The 22,014-nt window shown below is 44.4% G+C and overlaps 1 protein-coding gene across 1 annotated transcript in view; it reads left to right on the plus strand.

Annotated features, from left to right (window-relative positions):
- The window catches only part of SHISA6 (shisa family member 6), a gene marked incomplete at both ends in the record, with an annotated part of 246,112 nt that extends 240,981 nt beyond the window's left edge, over nt 1-5,131 (plus strand). Inside the window, one exon of the mRNA XM_082326440.1 lies at nt 4,584-5,131. Within this exon, the coding sequence (XP_082182566.1) occupies nt 4,584-5,131 (548 nt within the window). The remainder of the gene's footprint in view (nt 1-4,583) is intronic.
- Between the last annotated feature and the right edge of the window lie 16,883 nt (nt 5,132-22,014).

The following is a 22,014-nucleotide window of genomic DNA, read 5'->3' on the forward strand; positions in this document are numbered from 1 at the left end:
CCTTTTTCTGTCTGCCAGAGTCAAGATGAGCCAAGCTGTCTGGCTGCCTCAGATCAGCTGAGCTCACCTTGACATAACCAGGGCACATATCTTGCCATCCGTAGGGGTAGCTGGACCAAGATGACAAATTCAGGCCAACAGAAGGCTGCTGAAATGGTTGAGAGTATCTATTTCAGTAGGAGCATATCTGGCTGCCCTGAGCAGTGCTGCAATCTGCCATGTTTCATGGTGTATATGTCTGGATCTGGTCCTGATCTGTGCTCTACACTGATCTGTGGTGCGTCTCTGATATTTTTGCATGTTGCTCACTGTCCTCTTCACATTACTTACTATCTGTTCTTTCTTGCTATTTTATGTATTATATTGTTCTGCCGAATTCTCTGTAATGCTCCAGACCATCACCTTTACTGATGGCTAACTCTTCAGCTTTGGTGGGATTATGAAATAAGTTATATTTGTGCAGGCAAATGCTGTCTGCAGACTCAGACACTAGGTTTATTGTTTGTTTCCATGAACATTTTCTGGATGCAGGCATGTATCTAATAAACACTGCCTAATTTAGAGAAATAATATAGGTGTTTTTATACTTGCAGTATCTTCATTGAAGATAGGTGAGGATGAGGAGCAGATCCTAGCTCCTTAGTCTGTATGAACTCTGCATTCCCTGATTCATTTTACAGTGCAGTCGGAAATAGGTTGCTGGCTGCATAGAACCCAGCCAGAATTGGTTCCCATGCAAGCGGTGACTTTTCTGCTTCCATGGCTGTTTACCTCCCCAGCTCGTACTTCATGGCATATAAAACAGGAAAGCCATCTAGGGTTGCTGCCTGTGAAGCCAGGTAGGAGGATCTCTGAGGGGCAGGATACCACCTCCATGGGAAGCCCTATGCCAGGTTTGCCTTGGCAGCTAATATTTTCAGGCATATTAAACCACTTGGTATTGGCTAAAGAATTGTCACAAACGACTAAGCAGCTTGAAAATATTAAAACAAATTAAAACAAGTGATACAAGCCCAAAGAGGAAATACACTGGAGTTGCAGAGAAAGAAAAGCAAATTACCTTTAAGAAAAGCAAAGAAATTACTATGATGGCCTTACCTACATACACATATGCACATATCTTAACCATGTTATCATACAGCCACGGGAATAAAAATATATCATTGGCTTTTCCAAACTGTCTTCCCAGAAGGCAACAAATGTACCTCATTTCTCTAATTACAGTGTCAGAGGAGCTCTCCCTCCAAATGGGAAGGGAAAAAATAAGCTGTCTGAGGACAAATCAGCTTATCCTAAAGACAAATCAGATGAAGCATTCAAACACTCCTGAAATTTGGTGATACCAACCCTGGTCAATGTTCTAGAAAATGCCAAAAGAGGAAAGAAAGGGGGGGGCACACGACCAAAAAAAAAGCATAAGCTGTGTAGAAAAGGTGATTTCCAGTAATTCCACTTCCACATGTTTGAAAAAGGTTAGTGAAGCCTCAGAAGTATGAGATTGGCTTAAAGAAAAGAGAAATTTCTGTCAATCAATACACCAGTGATTTCTTTGTGTCTACTCAGCAATTGTGACCTTTTGGAATCCACTTAGGACACATTTTTTTTAATTTTTAAGCCTATCCATGAGGGAGGAACCTATGTGATTGTAGTTTTATTTTGGCTAAAATTACAAATGTCAGTTTTCATATGAGTGTCAATGGAAAGAAAAGAGGTAGCAGTATCAAAGCCTCACTATCCCAGTGAACTTGCTGGTGTAATGAGGATGAGATGAATCAGATGGATGGTTTCAGGTCCCAGAGACAGTTTGATTTTAGCAAGCTATGCAACCAGAGGTCCACAGTTCCCATCCCCACCCACTCGGTGAAGCACCTGGTGTCTCCAGCCTCAAAAGCTTGGACCTGTATTCGTTTCATTGCTTTCCCTGGGTGCAGAAACGCTGTGGTTACACAGCTCTGCTGAGCATCTCCCTTGGTGTGAAGGCATGTGTGCGATACAGCACACTCGGCCTCTCGTCACGGTAAGTTCTCCATGACTGGTTCAGCAACGCTCATGAACTGACACCCCCTTTCAGAGGCAATAGCCTGTTAAACTTCTGTCTGGTGCCTGCTTAAACCATCATGTAGTTCACGAGAAACTGCCAGTTCGGCTTTGATTCCTTTGAGATGGAGATGTGAAGTTTGTCTACACCTGATAATGTTCCCGGAATAGCTGTAACAACATATAAATGTGTTTCTCAGCATCACAGGAAGAGGCAGCCTGTATGGGCTTTGAAACAACTTTGAAACGAAATCAGTTCCCTGAATGGCTTAGCCACTGCCAGCAAAAGGCCATGCAGACTTCTACATTGTTTACACGGACGGAAAAGGGAAAGAAAGGATATTTTTAATGCTCCTAATTGGCAAAACTTTTAAAGTGTAAAGCATGCTGCTTTTTTTTTGGCCAAATTATCAAGGAAAAACTTCAAACCACTTTTAATCAGCTGATCCTGCTGCCTCACTGGCAGACTCAGACCATGGTAAACCTCACATAAGCTGGTTTAGCTCCTGCTGGCAATTACTACAGCCAGGTGTGCTCATCCAAGCACATCTCCATTTGGGATGTTCTCTGCTTTAATTACATCTATTTAGAGTCACCTGGGCAAATCCAATGGAAATTCTCTCATCCAGAGCAGAGGCCAAGTTCCAGAGTACTAATGGCTTAGCTCCTATTCTGCGCCCAGCCTTAAGCATCGTTATCAACTCTGTGCACACTAAGTGTGTGCAAGTCTATCTATGGCCACATTGTAGAATAAAATTTCTAAAATTGCTCTGGCTATATGGAGTTTCCCCAGTCCTTCTCAGGCTTCCTAGAAGGTGATTTTAAAGACAGAAGAGTTTGAGGCCAGGGAAGCTGCTCTCTGATATCTGCAATGAGATAGTCTTCCAAGAAGGTTTTGATGATTGCAAAAAAAAAAAAGACTCATTCCTACAATATATACTCTGGAGAGCAAATTCCATCAACAGCAAGCATGCCAGTAGAGGAGAGCTCTGGGCAATCCTCACACCTTGATTGTGTGTGGGCTATAAAGAAGAGGATGGCAGCAGTGCCAACAGGCTGTGCATTTCGGCACACATGCTCTCAGCTTGTACTTTTGGATGTACAAGGGGATCAGCCATCCTCCTCACAGATCCTCTGGGTTATGTGGACTGTTTGCAGGACAATGAGGAGCAGTGTCCAGGGGCATTGAAGAGAGAGCTGAATGTGTGCGAGAGGAGATGAAATTAGTGAGCAAGATCATCCAGCACAGGATGGTTACAGCACTCCAGGGTTTGGCTGAAGATTTTAAGGCACCAATGTGTAACTCTTGCCTTGTGAAAAAACTTCTGGGATGTTTTCAGCACCAATCATATATCATAAGGCATTGACAGTTCCTCTGAAAGCCTCATGAGACAGCTGGCCAATTGTCTTAATTTCTCAGCCAATGTGGTGCATAAAACCTATAGATTTATAGCTATGTCAGAGGAAATAGAAATTTCTACACAATGTTTAACTACTACGTCTGTTGAATGCCTCCAGAGACTTGAAGCCCAGGGACTTAGCTAATCCTCCTTCCAGGTAGGTAATCCCAGTACCCCAGTTTAAGGCATGTGAAGATCGAAGGTTTTATCAGGTTTTTTTTTTATTTCTGTTTTTTGTTTTTTTTAAATCTGAAATAATTGTGAAGTTATTTCTTCCAATTACAAGTTCGTTGAATCAGATCATTCCAGCTGCTCTAGGATTAATGTGATATATCAAGGTACATCTGCAGCAACCAATATCCTTTCTGAGTCCGAGGTATTTGTCTGAAAGACAAAAAGAGGAGGGTGGCTATGTGTGTGCACATGCTGAGTTCCTGTGAAATAAAAAGATCATTTAAGACACAGAAGAAGCAAACTAAGAAACATACCATTGGGTAAATTCTATGATAGCAACCATGTCCGAAAAAACGAAAAATGAAACCTTAGGCAGAGCGTGTCTCAGAGAGAGTATCCAATGCCCACCAAACCTTTGTGATCACATTTACAAATATTCAAAAATAGTAATTAAAAATGTGATGAGAGCTCTCATGGATTCCAGAGCACATCCACATCTGAGGACAGAAATGAGGTATGAGGTTCCTCAAATGGGGAACTTCTCTGCCTCAGCTCACCTTCCTGTGCTTTCTTTATAAGTGTATTGTGAAGGTGACATTTGATAACTTCTCTGTAACTCGCCGTTCGTGTATATCATGGGATACCACGGTCTGGACTTGACAGCATATGGAGTCTGTCGTGTCATGGTGCGAGAAGTTGTGATGCATTGAACAGGGACTTATACCTGTTTATATGCAATTATAACTCTCTCTGCCTGCCATAAGCCCATGGTGACACAAGCCACACAGGGCTGGCGTCTCTCTGACAGGCAGCACCCTGATGTGTATGTCCACGCCCAGGTCCAGCTGCTGGTAGATGGTTCCTCAGGTCTCACCAGGAAGCTGCTTCAAGGCTGTGTGCTGTACACGGCCCCTTATCACGCTGTGGGATGATACCCTAACATTTCTAACTGTTCCCTTTCCTTTCCCACAGCTGACAAAGAGGCTGATGAGTACTACATGAGGAGGAGACACCTGCCTGACCTGGCAGCCCGGGGCACGCTCCCTGTCAACGTCATCAAAATGTCTCAACAGACCAATCAGAGGGACAGGCCTCGCCGTCCCATCAGGGCCATGTCCCAGGACAGAGTGCTGTCTCCTGAGAGGATCATGCCTGAGGAGTTTAGCATGTCCTATGAACGGATCCTCTCAGATGAGCAGCTTCTGTCTGCAGAGCGCCTCCACTCCCAAGACCCCCTGCTCTCCCCGGAGCGGTCGGGGTACGCCGAGCAGTCTATGTCACGGGCATTGTCACACACAGACGTCTTTGTATCAACACCTGTCTTGGATCGCTACAGGATGACAAAAATGCACTCTCATCCTAGTGCCTCAAATAACTTGTACAATACCCTAGGTATGACCCCAACCTCCGCCAAACGCCAAGCATTTGCCTCCCGACGGCACAATACAGTAGAACAACTGCATTATATTCCAGGACACCACCATTACCGCACAGCGAGCAAAACAGAGGTGACTGTTTGATATGACCTCGTGCATTGTAGATACTCATTAAGGACTGGGGTGGCCACAGCGCCCCATACTGCAGTGGCCTTATAGGCCAAGATAACCTCTAATAACTCAGTGTCTGTAAAGACTTCTCTGACAGTCCCTTCCACGTTGTTGCTTTTAAAGCCACCCCTTCATCGGTGACATAAGAAGAAACCAAGCAAGCAAACAAATGATAGTGAGGGTTAATAGAGGAAATTTCCTGACACGCATCAGTTTCTGTCAAAGAAAGCCATAGCAGTAGATGGCTCCTTCCAAGGGCTCACCTGCATTATCTCATTGTTTTTAGGAATTTAGGACTTTTCGATTGCCACAAGTAGAAGCAGTCTCATGCAGCCCAAAACAGGGAGGAAGAAATGTAGCACCCAGTCCTGGTGGGAAGGGACCCTGTTCTCGTTCTTCATGCCAGCCCTCATGTTTGGCCTTTCTGTAGTAAGTAGGTAAGATTCTGGCTGCTGGGAATCACCTCCAGACCTCTCAATATCAGCCAGCAACCATACTTCTGTTCTTCCTCATCCTTGGAGCAAATTCAAGGGCAGACTTTCCTAGGGGAATGGCAGATCTATGGACAAGAATAGACTGGCTGAGAAAAAAAGTTTTAGTTTATATTAAATATACTCATAAGATAAAAATATACTTGTGCCTACAAATCGCCTGCTATCTCAGTGTAGGAAGTAGTGGGTTTGATGTGTTCAATAAGCACAAATATGGTGAAATGCTTGTTAGACTCTTTTCTCCACTTATTCTAGTATCTTGGTGTCTCTAACATGTAAATAGGAAGGAGGAATAGGGTTTCTCTTCCATCAGCTTCTTGCCACTGCTGAACCTGAAGCACCAGAATTTGTTCAGCTTCGCACTGCTTACCTGTGCCTGGGGAAGTCCTGACTCCACTGAGATCCCTGCAAGGCAAGGCTACCACACTTTTAACTGAGCCTGGATTTCTCCCAAGGGGTTTCTTTTCCTTATAGCATTTTCCACTGGCCCAGTTCCCCTGTTTCTGAACATATTTTCTCCTCTCAGTTACAACCTAGAGCTCCATATGTACCGAATCTTTTTCTAGCCCTTAGCAGAACTACAAAACTGAGGGTGTCTGTCTACCGAAAAGCAGGCCAGTAATTTTCCATGATTTTCTCTCCATGTAATGGCCCCCCAAGAAAATGTTACAAATTCCATTTCCACTGAGTACAATAGTAACCATGAAGAGAGTTAAATTTCATGCATATAAATTATATAGCCAGCATAACTATAATAAATGGGCATGTTGTATATATGATATAATGATAATTAGATACTGTATATTTGTAAAATCTTTAAAACATAGACTCGTGGGTCCAGAATTTGTGAGAGTTTTATCTTTGGCTTTCTAGCCATATTGGACTTTGCTTTGTTTTTTGTTGTGTTTTTTTCTTTCTTTTGTGTTCCTATCAAATTCTGTAGAACTAACTGACACTAGAACATAATTCTGTGGCCAGGAAAGGGTCTCAGAGGTTTTGAAGGCCAGCCAAACCCAATGCACTAACTGTTAATGCTGGACACTGTCCAGCACGCACCATCAACGGTGTACTCTCAAAGCCCCACCGCATGCACACACCCATGCTGCCAATTGGATGGTGGGCATGCTCCCTCCTCTGGGTGAAATGACAACTGACTTCAGGCTGTAAACATGGTCTCATATAGTACTTCTCTCTTCATGTCCTACGTTACCACACCATGTCTTTTCCTACATGGCTCTTCTACTAAACTTTATTTAAATCAGCTCTGCCCTTCTCCTTCCCCTCAAATACCTCCCACCTCCTCGCATTAATGACGTTCCCAGTTCAACATTCATGGTAACATACAATGATTGTAGGTCTTTGTGACCTTGACTCTTGTGTGGAGGCTTAGGACGCACCACCAGATTTTTCTGGTGCAGGGTAGGCAGGAGGAGCATACCATCTTCCCCCGGTGGCATTTAGAAGTGGGACTCAGAGGGATGGCCATGTGGCCTTTCTCTTTCCCAGACTGTCCCAGGGCTGCTGGTCCAAGAGCTTTCTTCTGCCCTGCCTAATGGAGACTGTGTTCAGAAAGAACTCCATCTGTGAGAAGTACTGGGGCTTTGTTTGACAGAAACTGAGCTGGGAAGGAAAACACTCTTTATTCTCGATGGTTCTGATGGTCATTACCACGCAGCCTTGGACAAAATAATTCAGGAAAACAAGCAGAATTGTCTATAGATCAGGGTGGCAGTTCACAGAATGGGAGGGACGAGAGAGAGAGGCTTACACCTCATCTCCTGACCCCTTCTCTTGATGGACACTTCTGTCCCCTAACTACCTCCAAGATCCTCAGCTCAGTCACTGGATATTTCTTCACAGAAGGCAATCCCTGTGAAAATATTGCCCTTGCTGCCCTTCCCTCGGACCAAAGTTTGTGACTGTTGTGAAGAGAAGAGAAACACACATGGCTGATGGGGAAGCAGTCCCTGCTGAGGTTCTGGGGCTCTTCCGTTCTCTCTTAGCCCAAACAAAGCCAGCATCTTCCCCTCTGCAAGCAGGGAGATGTGAACACTGTGGGAGAGGAGAGTCCACCCTAGAGTCTCCAGGAGTCTTGAGGTGGCAGAGCTAAAGGTGCAGAGGTGACCATGTGAGGCCACGGTAGGTGAACACTCCTCTCTTTCTTTTTCCATAACTGTATGTCTCAACCTCTAGTCTTTATCTAAATATTCCATGCGTGAACTAAGAAGCTGCTGGACCAGAAGCAAATATGGAAAATTTTTCACTCAAGTAGCCCGTGCAGATGCTGTGATGTTCTCCAGGCCATTTGACCTCAGAGCCTTCTCTTATTCTGACTGACAAATATCACAGGCCCTCTGCTAACTTGTCCTACCTGGGCAAAAATCCTCCAAAGAAATCTTAGACCCATTTCCTCGTCCACTCAACGGTTTCAAGCAGATGTGTCCCACGAGAACCATCAAAAAGCCTTTCTAGGCCAAATCGCTCCAGGGACTCTGCCACCACAAAAGAAAATTTTTCAACAAATTTCTTTGGGAAGGCACTATGCCCTGGATGACCACAATTTGATCCTGGGCACCATGTGTTCCCGTGGCTTGCTTTGTGTGCTGGAATGGGTTGATAGCTAGAGCAGTGGCATTTCAGCAAGCACAAATGTTCTTATGTCATTTTTTTCCTTGCTCCTCGTTCTGAGAGTTTGTCACTGAAAGAACACTTGGTCCAGGACTGGGTGTCATGATCCACAGCCTGGTCCCCAGCACTTCGGTTCCCGTGGTCAATGTGATGATAATGGTAACATTTCCTGTTCCACAGAGGCATTACGAGGGTACATACCATAATGTCTATGAAGTGCTTTGAGTCCTTCTCCCAACAGACACAGCAGAACAGCAAAGTTTTTTATAAATATTGTTTGTCACCATTGTCCTGCCACATCGTGTCTGATGTCTTGCAATCCAGTGTCTTTTCAACATGAGAGTGCTGGGCTGGGGGGATGCAGTTCCCCGGCTTTCCCATTGCTCTCCTTCTGGTCAGGGTCCCTAGCAGGTAGCAGCTCTAAGGGATGCTGTTACCTGCGCTTTGACCTTTCTGCTTTCTTCTCCTCATGTCTGAGTACCTGTAACATTCTGCACTCAGGAGAAAAGCAGGAAGTAGTCACATTCCTCTGTGCAGTAAAATTTAATCTGCCTTTATTAATCTAATATACTCTGAAGAATTGATCTGTCTTTTTCTTCAACCCACAGGTGGAAACACACACCTGTGGAGAGTCCAGTTCCCAGAGTGCATGCACAGGGACTGGGGGAGGGTGATGTAGAAAAGTTTGTATTATTTTCTACAAACTGATAGTTACTTGCATTCCCCAAGCAGTAACACATAATAGTGAGCTGCACTGGATTTTATACATCTCTCTCATTAATACAGATAAATATATGTATATGTATAAAAACACAAAGGCATATATATACATATATACTGTAAAAATGCAATCATTAAGTTCCGACTGACACTTTACCAATCTAAGCTTCCAAGCTCTATTGAATCACACTTTGAAATGTGGAAAACTATTTTTAACGAAACACACATCACCACATGGAATGGAAGTTTTGTCATACACGTCTTCTAAAGCCAGTGAATCGTGTTTTAAGGAAAAATGAAATATTTTTCAATGTTTTAATGTTCCTTTTATAAATGATGATCTGTTACTTGGGGATGGGGGTGGGTGGGAAGAAACAGGGACAGTTAGCTGGGAATAAGCCCTCCTTTCCTGGCCTAGATTTAATTTCTGTCTACTGTTCTGCTCGCCTGACTGGCTGCAAAGCTGGTCCCATGAACCTGGGCTTCCCGCATACATATTTCTGTTCTTGTGTCTATTAATCAGAAGCATTCCCACCACGAATCTGCAGGAGACTGGCATCAAGTTTTTGTAAGAGATGGGTAGTTCCTGGTAGCCAGGAAGATGTCTTCGTCTTCTTCCACTGCAACAAACAAAATCATCATAAAACAGGATTACTTTAGTTGTATTTGAAGTAAGTGTTCTAACGTGTGATCGATTTGCCATCTTCAGTTCATGTGATGGAGAAATAGCTTGTCTTAGTTTTTGTCTCAGATTTAGTGCTTAATCTGGAAGGAGGGACTCTGCTGAAATATATTTAACACATACGGATTTCATGTGTAAGTATATTTCAGGTGAGTGAAAGGTTAATAGGGGAAATAATGCGAGAAACCAGCTTAAATGATTTCATAAAAAGTGTTGTTAGCAATAAGCTAGGGCTGCTTCTTAGAGTACAGCCACATCTGTGTTGTATGTCCGTAAGTGGATGGGAGAAGTTATAGTTCCCATCCTCTCTTAGCTGGTTCATGGCTATCAAGGGGGGGTGCCCTCGCCGAGACCAAAACCCAGCTGTGAAAACTAACTTACGCTGCACCCGCTGGCAGCCCAGGGGCAAGGGGAGAGTTGGACCATCCCTTTTGAGCACGTTAGTGTAAATCTGAAAGAGGTCTCCGCTCTCAGCAGTGAGAAAAGCAGCATCCCGTGTCTCCGCCATGACCGCACGACGTCCGGGAGGTCTCCATCCCCACTGCCTCTGCTGCAGGGAGACGAGCGTTGCGCCACTCTGACCCTCTGCCCATGTACTTCGTAAAGGCTCCTGACCTTCTGTCTGCAAAACCGTTAGACATTTTTTTGTAGCAAGAATTTCTTGGCTCTGAGAAAGACACTTCTTACTGTAATATTTTTCGTTTGGGGGACAATATTTCCTAAGAGGGGTTAAGTGGATATTTTTGTGCTTTAGCCCATTTTAAGAATTCCATGTTTATTATACAGTAGTACTGAAGAGGAAGTACATTTGTATCTGTAAATTTGCACAGACTCTTGGTTAACCATTAAACAAGCTTCAAGATGAGCAGTATTTGACTGTTTTTCTCTGTATTATTCTTGTTGTTATACTTACCTGTAAAAGCACATTCTGTATGTACTGTAAACAAAAATATTATCAGTTTAGTAAAATTTAGAGTCTTAATGATTTTTCCACTTTTGTCAGTAACAAATATTTATGGATTAAAAAATAAAGGCAATTTCAACATATAAATTGTTTCTTTTTTGAAATCTATTGGGGAAAAAAGACCATTTACTTGGCAGCCTTCCCAATCTTTGTAACGAGCGTTTGCGAGGTAGATACCTATATTTCTGTGTGTAGTTAAATAGCATCTATTAAAGTGAATGCTACAAGGTCTGGAAGAGTCATTATTTTTGCATATTTATATACAATATTTCATCATCATGCCAGAAAATAGTAGGGGGAGTAGCGAGACATTACTATTTGCTCTAAAATTTTGTCATGCAAGCCTATAAGATTTTATTTTTAACGTTGCCCTTCTTTAATTTTGCATTCATAAACCATGATTCGTTCTCCATGCAGAAAGCCTTGTATTGCAAAGTCAGAACTTTTGAAATGTCCCACAGCACTGGATGCTTCAACAGGGGCATTGGTTTTGCCATTGGCAATACTGCACACACAGGAGTTTCCCTGTCGTTCTTTTGAGATGAGAGATGTGCCGAGGAGACCAGAGCATGTTTCTCACTAAACAGCCCCCACTACTACCATGGACGGTGAAACTGCTTTTTCATTTCTACCAGATCTGAGTCTGGGGCTTCTTATTACTATGTTTAGCTGGGAAACATGGCATGGTTTTTCTCTTGATTATTGTGGAGGAAATGTCAAATTTTATATCTCCATTTTCATATTAATTTGGTTTCAGCATTCTGCAAATTTGCTTACTTTAAAAATGTGATAGCTGGTAATTGGGAAGGATTGCTGGAAAGAAAAGTTGTTGAGGCATCAACACCATTTCACAGCACAGCACTGGGAGTGGACGAAGGAGGGCAGGCACTGTGGGTGGTGCTTCCCTCCCAGCGTGGAGCTGCTGGCAGCCGCTCCCTGTACTGCAGGGCTTTGGGAGAAGATCTCCTCATACAGTTGTGCCACCTCTCTGCCCCGTCCATTCTCTGCCACCTTGCAGCTCTGGCACTGGGCTTCAGAGGAGTGCTGCTGAGATAACATCAAAGGGCTAATACTCCAGGGATCCTTCCCGACCTCTGCCTTCATGTGGTGCAGAGGTTATCACATCACCGTCACTCACCCACCAAGCCCCAAGCTCTCCTCTTCAGTCTTTCCTCAGGCATAGCTTTCTGTTGCTTCGCTGCTCAGCTTAAAAAGATTAAACAAGCTTGGAGGAGCAACACCCTGCTACCACCAAGAGAAGACAATCATCCTCCAGCGTAGGTCCAGTGGAAAGACAAGGCCCTTTTGTACCCCTTTAGCCACGTTAGTGCTTGGGGTCTCGTATCCCCATAAGAGCAGAGCTCAGAGTCAGCAAGGCATAATCAGCACTTCCTAAGAAACAGATGAACCCAGCAGAGTTAATTAAAATGCATTTTTAAGGGAGAAGTTTCATTTTGCCTGGCAGTTCTATTCATAATTACTGAATCTTTTGTAGCACTAATAAGCGGGGAGGGAGCGACGGGGAATTAGCTAATTTCTCCGCTTCCCATAAATGGTACTGAAGAGAACAGCAGGCTTTATGGTGTTGAGAGCCAATGATGACTGAGATGAAGCTGGAGCCAATTCTTACCTCAAAGGACAATAAATTCCACTCTTTCCAATTCCTGTAATAATTGATTTCAGTACTTTTGTGAGGTGCTTACACTCTGTTAGCCAGCCTTCATTCAAGACATCTTCACTGGCCCAACTAAGTGATTTCTGCAGGATCTCTGGTGGGGGCCCAGAAAGATGTCTCCAGTGGCCTGGGCAGCCTGACACCACCCCAGCTGAAGTCCACGCCAGCCAGTCCCTGCAATGCAGGGTGCGACTCCATATGTGTGACTGGAGGGACGTCATGGACGAGAGTGAGTGCCTGGCCCACCCCAGCACAGGCTATCGCAGCTGGTGCCCTGTTCCTTGGTAACGGAGGAGGGTTCTCCCCAGGATACAAGGCAGAAAGCAGTGGTCCCTTCCCTCTGCTGGCAAACACCTAGCCAGAGTATGGCACAATTCACTACCATGCTGTCTTGAGGAAGGTGTGGTGATGAAGGCCCCACCTCACTTCTCTGGGGAATGGTGCACAGTGCAGATCTGTCCTGGCAGACCTGTCTGGTGGGACTGAGGCAGGCTGAGCAGGTCTGCATGACCTAGCAGATATCCTCCCTGAAGACCCAGAGGCAACAGAGCACTGAAAGGGCAATAATAGCTATAGGCAGGGGCTCTGTCAAACGGAAGACCTTTATCTGGAAGGATTTGGGGATGGGCATGATGGTATTGTTGTGGGACTACCTGAGGAATAATGGGGATGGATTTTGCCAGCAGTTTCTTTTCCTTGATGGAGACAGCTTGGTCACAGGTCACTAGCACAGCAGGGTCCTAGTGTCACCTCCTCACACCGGTCTTTGCACAGAGCACAGCCAGAGCTGCAGGGTGCCAAAACATTCAGTTAGCAAAGCAGCAATCCGTCCATCTAGGAAGGATAAGATCCTCACATGTGAAAAAAGACAGGACTGAGTCTATTCCTTGAAAGGCAAAATCCAGAAACATTGCTCGGAGAACACAAAGATGCTGTTGAAGTCTGAAGGAGGACAGAAGTCCAAGTGGGAGGGGTGGCCACTCCATTGGTCACATCTTCCCAGCAGCTCTCCCGCTGTCCCTGGGCTCCAGCACAACATATGGGAAAGTTTCCCAAACTTAAGGATTAGCCCTGCTCCCTGTTGCCTTGGAAAGATGTTGAAAAATGATGAAGAAGTAAAGGACTGTGGGATATTTAACACCTATCAGCATGAGTTTAAGAAAAGTAGGTCTTGTCAAACAAACTTGAAATAGTTCTCTAACGTTCTTATAATTTGGGCTGGTAAGAAGGATGTGTTGATGCAATAAGTTTAGCCTTTTCTACAGTATGGATCATGTGCTGCTTGACAATCTGATTAATATTTTTATAACTGCATTTCTTTGAGAAAGCTGATGTTAAAGTGGTGCAGCAGAGGGGAAGTGGCAGACATCAAAGAGTGGGTTTCACCCTCTGAAGAGCCGTTGTAAGTGGCATTTGGCAGAACTTAGCAGAAGACTACACAATTTTCAACACTGAGCTCAGCAATCCAGAAATAAAGATGAAATTGTTGCTGTTAAAAGTGCTAGGAGACACAGAGAGTTTGGGAAGCAAACAGCAACAAAGAGGGAAGTTCTGAGAAGGGGTGGGCTGGGTCCTTTGAACAGAAAGTGCCATAATATCGCAAATGAAATTGGACCTGCAGGAACTGGATCAGGACTTCTAGGATGGATATAGATGCCTTAGTGGAGAAGCTGTCCAACTCAAAATTGATTTGGGGAATTGCTTTTCAGTGAGGTTTTTGCAAAGCTCAGCATTTTGATTCATAAAAGAGGCTAAGAGGTGACTTAGTCACTAGGTATAATCATTGTTAGGGGGTCTAAAAGTACAGCATATTAAAGAGCTCTTTAATTCATCATCAGAAGAACCAGCTGATGAAAACTTAAGCCAAGTAGACTACCACTGGAACAATCTATCAAGGAGATACTAGATGGATGATGTTTCTTGCTGTGATAAATGCTATGTGGCTGCTAATGCTAAGTCTTACTGCCACAGTAATTCTTTGAACAGGATACCACATTTCTCTCAGGGATTTTCATAGACAGAACCTACAACTCAGTGAGCTCTTCTGTGAGTTAAAGCTCACTTCAAACCTGGAAGTGTTTTCTGCCCAAGAAGGAGGGATCTGTTTCCTCAAGACATTTCCTCCCAGGCAGTAACACACTTAAAGGCATTTAATAATTAATGGAGCTTTGCAAGAGCCTTCAGGAGCATTACCATTCCCTACAGAGCAGAGAGGACATTACAAGGAGAGACCTTCGGAAGTGACTCACCCCAGTCGCAGAGTGAGTCAGGAGCAGACTGGGCATACAACGCAGTACCCCATCTCTCTCCTTGTAGAAATGCCAGGTAGCAGCTCTTCTTTTCTGCCTCTAGGTTTGGGAAGCAATTTTTGTTTATTTTAATTTGAACTTCAGACTGATGACAAAGCTCAACATCTGCCAAAAAAGCAGTGTGCTTCAGCTTTGCAATAATCACACAGGATTGCTGTGGGAGAGGGAGATCTAGTGGAGGGCAGAGGACAAATCCCTTTGGTGATTTGCAGCACGTGTCCATTTCACTAGCCAAACATGGCTGGGAAGTGGGTTTTTTGCATCATTCTGTCTATTCTTCCTTGACATAAGATTAAATCAGGTCAGAAATCAACTCAGGGCTGACTTAAATGTCTTTCAGAAAATTTAGCTCCTCAGAGCTCTTTAGGAGCTGGATCTGCTGAGGGATTTTGTAGGGTTACGTGTCAGACTCAGGTGGCTGCAGTGACAAAAACTCTTGGCTACAACAAAGCTTGACTTCAACAAAGATCAGGAGCTAACTTCGTTCAGGCCAGGCTTCGCCTGTCCCTGCTTCAGTAGCTGAAAGTTAGATGTCTCAGTGCAAGCTGCAATAGGTGACTAATACCAGTTGTCCTCTGGGGAGGCCCATAAAAGGATTCTTTTTTTTTGTTTGGGACATCTAATTCTGACATATTTAAAAAGTGAATGACAACTGCAGTGTTCAAGCTTCCAGCAGCAAAGTCTCACAAGCACCACACTTTCCCTATAGCTGGATGTGATTACTTAGGCCCTCCAGATCCCAAGGGTTTCCTCAGCAAGGCGTGGTTCTTCTACTTCAGCTGTCAGGTCAGCTCCATCAAGCTGCCCTCAAAACACTGGGCCTTGAGTTCCCTAACATGTACCCATGACTTCATGCCTTTCCTGTGTTAGTGACAGCAGTAGGAGACTGAAGGAGCCTGGGAGAAGATTTTTTGTGAGAACAGCATAGATTTGTATGGCCACCTTTGGTCATTACAACACCTGCCACCACAAGCAGTAATCGAGCACAGTGGAGCACTTGGCCAGACCTTTGGGATTTGTAGACCGAACACTGTGCTAGGAAGTCTGTGCTGTTGCAGGATGCCTGCTGCTCCAGGCTGATCTGCCAGGAGCTGACCTATCTAGCACTGTTTCATTTGGAGAGTCCTCCAAGGAGAGTGAAATATTACACAGAGGTTTCTATTCCAAGGTGTAGTGGGAAATGGAAGAAGAATAACTGGGCCATATTTTCAGGACAGTAGGGGTTGAATCTGCTCACAATAGCACCTAAAGCCACTTGAAATCTTCTTTAACCAACCTGCTGCTCCTGTGCTGACTCCTGGGTCACATGCACTGAGCACATCTGTATCACAGACTCAGCCAGGTGGTCTTCTTCTTTTACTGACTAAAAGTCCAGCACTGAGTTTTTTTTCCACCTTGTTATTGGCCTTTAACAAGAAGACAACTACTCTTATCTACGCAGCTTTCCAGGTCAGCACGAGGTGTGTAGCTTGCTGAGATATGTGACTCAGAGTCTTTCACAAAGCGCACAAGGCTTGCAGTCAGTCACTGGCAAATCTTCCATCAGGAAAGTCGAGTTGTGACTCCAACACAAGAGACAGTCACAGCATTGAACTGTGAAGCGGAAAGATGCTCTACGCTTCCTATCTTGGAATAATCAAGGAGTAATATCTGCTGTGCAGTTCAACAGACCATAAAACCAGCAGTACTTCTTTTGTGGTGGTTTCCTTCAAAGAATCAGAAAAGATGGCTCCTGGATGACAAAGTCATCCCATGAGTGAAAGAGTGGCTGGCAGCAACTCTTCATATTCAGGCATGTAGCTTGGTTAACTACAGTTGAAAATTCAGGAATAGACCCAGGAAAGATAATGTCATAGATGTAGTAGACTGAGACGGAGACAACCATCCCCTCCCTCTAATGACAATAAGTCTGTGCTGGTTAGCCCTCTGTACACCTTATGTGTTCATTGCTCGTGCCACAGACTGGAGTGGCTAGATTGGTCACAGCCATTTAATCATATCTCAGCTCCGTAGCCCCCGTGACTTGCCTTGTAGCTGGCGCAACAGTATGAATCTCTTTTGCAATGCCATCATTAGTGCACAAGAGACACAGTGAGCATTGCCAGGCTGGAAGAGCTCAGATCTGAATTGGTCCTTTGCACAATGCTGGAGTTGAATGTCCAGCCAGGGTTGGTGGCAGCCATGTACCTTCTGGTGATGGTATGACCATGTTCCTCAGGAGCTACAGAATTTGATAAATCAAATCACTTGAAGAAAGGGTGCACAGAACTAAGAGGAGCTGCTTGCAGCATTCCTCTAAATCATCTTTTATGTCCACGGTTTGCTCCTCACATGTCACTTGAGACTGACTTACCCCAACAGGGAGATCATGGCCGAGCATGCAAGCAGGGAACATGCACTATGACGTTTGTTGAAGTTTGCTTTAGTGGTTGAGAGGCAGGGGAGGAACCTCTCTCTGCAGGGCAGGACCATTGCTGGTCAGATACACAGGGCAGGCATAGGGAGGAAAAGTACTGCCAGTAGCCCAGCGTCCATGCATAAACACAGCAAACAGCTACGATGCAGTGATAATAAGCAAAGATTATGGCAAGATGCTACCTGAGAGAAAGCAACAATCCTTTTTCTTTTCTGCATCAAAAATTATATAAAGTTAGTTGTGAAGAGAAGATACACTTCTTTTCTCTGCCATCAGACCAATCTTCATTCAAGGACTTTGAAGCTTCCATTTTTGGCTAAAAGCCCTTGTGATCCTGATGCCTGAACTCTCCTTTTCACCCCAATGAGTGTACTGCCGTATCCATTGGCACATCTCATAACCTAATTCTGTTGATGGTTACCCTCTTGATTTAAAATGGTAGTGCTTGTGCCTTCTGAGTAGGGGGTCTCTGGGCTGACGGTCTTGCTGTACTTGAAACCCTGGGAAAGAAAACATTTTCTCCCCTACCTTATACGTCAGCTCATAATGCCCAGGTCCTGTGCCACTTGCTTTCATTTTTCAGCCTGAATGATGCTCTCCAGTGGAGAAAATTCCATCTGTTATTTTCCCCCTCCTTGCTCGATGATCAGCCTGGTATTCACATCAGATGAGAGACAAATTCCTAGTCCTGGTCCCGAGAGTAGATGCCTGTCCACATTTCACACCCTCCACCTGAAAAGGAATGACTCATTTCCAGAAGTCTTTTCCGTGGCATTCATCTGTAGCATATTTGAGGCTCTGTAAAGGTAAGTTTATCTCCAGACACCCAGAAAAAGGGCCAGTGTTATCCTCCTTTTACAGAAAAAGAATTGAGGCTTGGGAAGGCAAGAGTAAATGTGTTCATGCAGTCTGAGGGCTGGCTTTATAAAAGGAACTGAGGTTTCACCACTCAGGACTGGGTTTGACAATGCAGCATCCAGGAAGCACATGGATGCACAGGCACTGAACTTCCAGGCAGCATTCTGCCCATGACAACATCCAACATCAGCCAGTCGCTCTTCCCTGCTCTATGCCCAAAACTGCTTCTGAATTTGATGTAGGGATCAACAGACAACAGTGTCCCTTCAGCACTCAGCGCTGGATGATCCCTAGAGAAGATCTGGTTTGTGCAGTGAAAAGGCCACAAGAAAAGTTATGTGTAGTCATGTAATGGATACTTGGGCTGCACAGCTGCTTCTGCACTGGTATTTCCTAATTGTATTGGTGCTGTGTGTAATCCTGTGGAATCAATTCAGTTTCATTTTTTTTAATTAACAGTCAGTAAAATACAAATCCAGCTTCATCTTCCAATCCTCTATTTTTCTCATGCCAGCTCCTGGCTTAGATACTGATCAGCTCCCAATAGCTTTGACGAATTCATCCCAGTTCTTCGCCTGTCCTGCTCTGACCACACTTTTCACCGATGCCCTGCAAGCCGAGATATAGACACTGTGCCTGCAAAGCAGACCTCTTCCTTCCCCTGTGCTTTGTAGGTTCAGCAGTGGCTCCATGAACGCACACGGCAGATGATAGGAAACCTTCACTCATTTCTGACTCCCTTGATCCCAACCTGGTGGGAGGAAGAGCGGGAAAGCAGACAGTGCTTGTTTGGCCCATGTATCAGGAGGCAGCAAGGGCAGGCTGGTCAACAGTAAGCCATAATTATTATATTAAGGCGTATAAAGTCATCTGAATGCGGGTGAATTTTCATAAGGATAGAAAATGTATGGCACTGGGACTGTTACTTGGTCTAACCTCCTGTCCTGTCCCCACTAGCTCCCACCACCAAAGTTTACACTTAACTTTTTTCAAATAGGTTTTTGGCCAAATTTTGTCCAGAAATTTTTCAGCTTGATGCAGAATCTTTCCTGCAAAATGTCACCCTGAATAAAGTTTGGGAAATTATAACCAGCTGGAAAGAGGGTCTCTTCACACAGGACATACTCAGCAGCCAGAATCACGTCTCCCACCAGCCCCAACTGCCACGACAACACACACATATTTGCACAAGAGTACTACACAGACAAAGCAAGCACCAAAAGAAACTGAGGTAGCTTTAAATTCTGGATATCTCTGCCATAAAACACAATCTATATAGTAATAAAAAAACCACACATTACTTACCCAGAAGCTGTCCTTCTATCAAGAAGCCGCCGCTTTGTTCCAATTACTGCTCCATCAATTATGGTATCTTCTGAAAGGAGCCTTCCTGTTTTCCCAGCCACCTTTGATATGTGCCTGCCCTGCTCCATCTCCTTTGAAGACCATTATAAATATTAAGATTAATTTAGGATTCTTAGGATCCTTGACTGTAATTCTCTAATAGAAAAAATCTCAGGCAGCTGTGTCTGACTTTGCATCAGGGCCGAAGTCAATTTCATTCCTGGCTTTGCACTCCAGGACAACCAAGCACTTCAGAAAAAGAGAAATGCTGCTCTCACAGAGTTTTAACTGTGCCCTTTTTTGTGTGTTGAGAGAGGTAGAAAGATTATTCCAAACAGCAGGCTAACTAGAACAGCTAATTTGGCAGTGTATCCCCTTGTCTAATCTGTGAATAAGAATGCATGAAGCTTTATATCCTATATTGTGATACAGGATAGGTTAGCAGTTTGGGAGAGAACTCCAACTCCTTTCTTATCTACAAGTTTTTATTTTAATATTTTGAGGAATTTCTGGACCAACAAATATTCCTTTTATTTGGGTGGAGCTGTCCTTTAGACCAGCTGAAGGTCAGAAGGGGAATATAGCTGAAATAGACGCAGTGTACAGGTAAAAACCCTGCTCAGCTCAGCTCCATACTCGCCAGGAGGCTGGAAGTGCTGCAATCCCCCCAGTACCTGTGGGGTTAATGAGAGGATGCTATTCTGGACATGCAGAGTGACCAGTGAAAGCTCCTCAAATACTCTTTAGCAATTCTCCAGGAACCTCTAAGCAATGGCTCTGCAAGGATTTGTCCAAAAGCCTGTGCTTTCGGACAGACAGGACAGCAGAGCCTGTGGACCTGCTTAAGCCCTGCTGCAGACCTACCCGAGTGGTCTGCTTTCAGCGATGCCTTTTTGAACTGAAGCAGCTAGAGCTTTCACATCTGCAGGCCACATGCAGTCAGAGCTATCAGCAGTGCCATTCCTCTTGCCCACGTGGTGGGCTACCACATATGTGCTTCATCTGCAATGTCACAGGGCATGGGCTGGAGGGAAGAAAATGCACCTGACCGGGGCAGCAGTCATAGTGCTTTCCATCTCCAAGTCCTATCTCATGCTCAACCAAGAGGAGAATTCACAGGCAGAAATTTTGCCTTTGTGAGCAGAAAGGGGTCTCAGTATTTCTTGCTAGTGATGTGCCCTGGCCTCTGATCTAAGTGAGAATTTCTTGCCCATACTACTCTTCTGCAGATCCAGGTGATCCACAGAACCTTTTTCGTTACAAAATGTTAAGAAACACATGGAGGAGGACAAAAATCTCAGGGAAGGAAGTCTTAAAATGAAGGGGGACAAATTGCCTGCTCATATGCATACCAGACCATTGATTTCTCTTGACACAGATTTAGGGATCAGAGTAGCACAGCAACTCAACGTGACTCAGCAGTAAGAAAGCTAACACTGTTCTTAGGCGTACCAACAGAGGAGAGGGGCCAGGGCAGGGAGGTGACTTCAGCCTCTGGGGATGACTGTGCTGAGGCCAGCTGCAAGCATTAGACGGATGATAAAAGTGAGAGAGTGTGAAAAAGAGCCATAAAAATGATTTGAGGGTAGGAGAGGACACTTTGAAGCGAAGGATTTAAAAGCTTGATCTGTTTAGCTAATTGAGGAGACACTTGAAAGGCAATGTGCTCACGACATGTAAGTAACTTAATGTGGAAAAATACCAAGTTCTGAAAGGCTCCTCAATAAACTGGGAAAGACAATAACAGGACCAGTATCTGGGAGCTGAAGCCGGGTATATTCAGAATGGAAAAAAAGGTGCAGATCTTTACCAGGAAGGATCATACAGGAACAAGCACCTACAGAACTAATGAACTCTCCCTCTCTTAATTATTTCAGGATATCCCTTTTGGATGTGTCCTTGGTCTGGTGTCGTTTCATACATCACACTGCTCTCTGAAGTAGTCCTAGCTACAGCCTGTAATGGCAACTGGCCCCCCCCAGCATTGCTAGGGCATCCTCAGTTCCCCAGTGGTCTTTGCAGAGAGACATGTTTGTGCTTCAACTCTACCTAAACCACTGCCTGCTCTAAGAGTCCATTCATGCCTACACACATTTTTCTGAACTCTCTTTGCAAGGGGAGGTTAAAAGATGAGCTAATATCTTTTGTGGAATCTAAAAGAACCGGGTACGAAGTGTTTGTGCAGCAATCACCTGGGGAAGCACCAAAATCCTCTTTAGGGCTGTACACATGGTCTTCAACTGCATCCTGGCAACTTTGCATTCCCCAGAATTTTTCTTGTTGAACAGGACCTTCCTTCTGGATCTGCCAGTCAACTTTGCCAGCAAGACAAAGAAGTCTTGCTTCTTTCCACTAAAAATGGGTGTTTGGAAGATATCTCTGTGGACTGCCCTTTTCTTAGTGTCTTGCTGATCCATCTCCCTGAAATCCATGTTGTTCTGCTACAGGTTTAACCAATAAAACAATATTCTAGGAAGACTGAAAGCATTTGTTTTCTGTCTTGTTTGAGGATGGATATGGGCAATGGACTGCCTCAAGGCTGTTCTCCTCTGTCAGGGAAGAACATGAAGCATCTTGATTTCCCAGTACAAACTTTTTTGCTGTCATGATGTCTTAGAAATCATACATTATTATAATAATTATGGGTAATTATTATATATGTCACGTGTATAACGCAATGGAGAGCTGGAAGGATTTAGCATAGATTTGAGGATGAGGCCACAAGGAATATTTGGAGGAACCCTTGCTACTTGTCACATTGTGATCAGC

This window comes from Platalea leucorodia (assembly GCF_965183815.1).
Source record: "Platalea leucorodia genome assembly, chromosome: 14".
NCBI lineage: Eukaryota > Metazoa > Chordata > Aves > Pelecaniformes > Threskiornithidae > Platalea > Platalea leucorodia.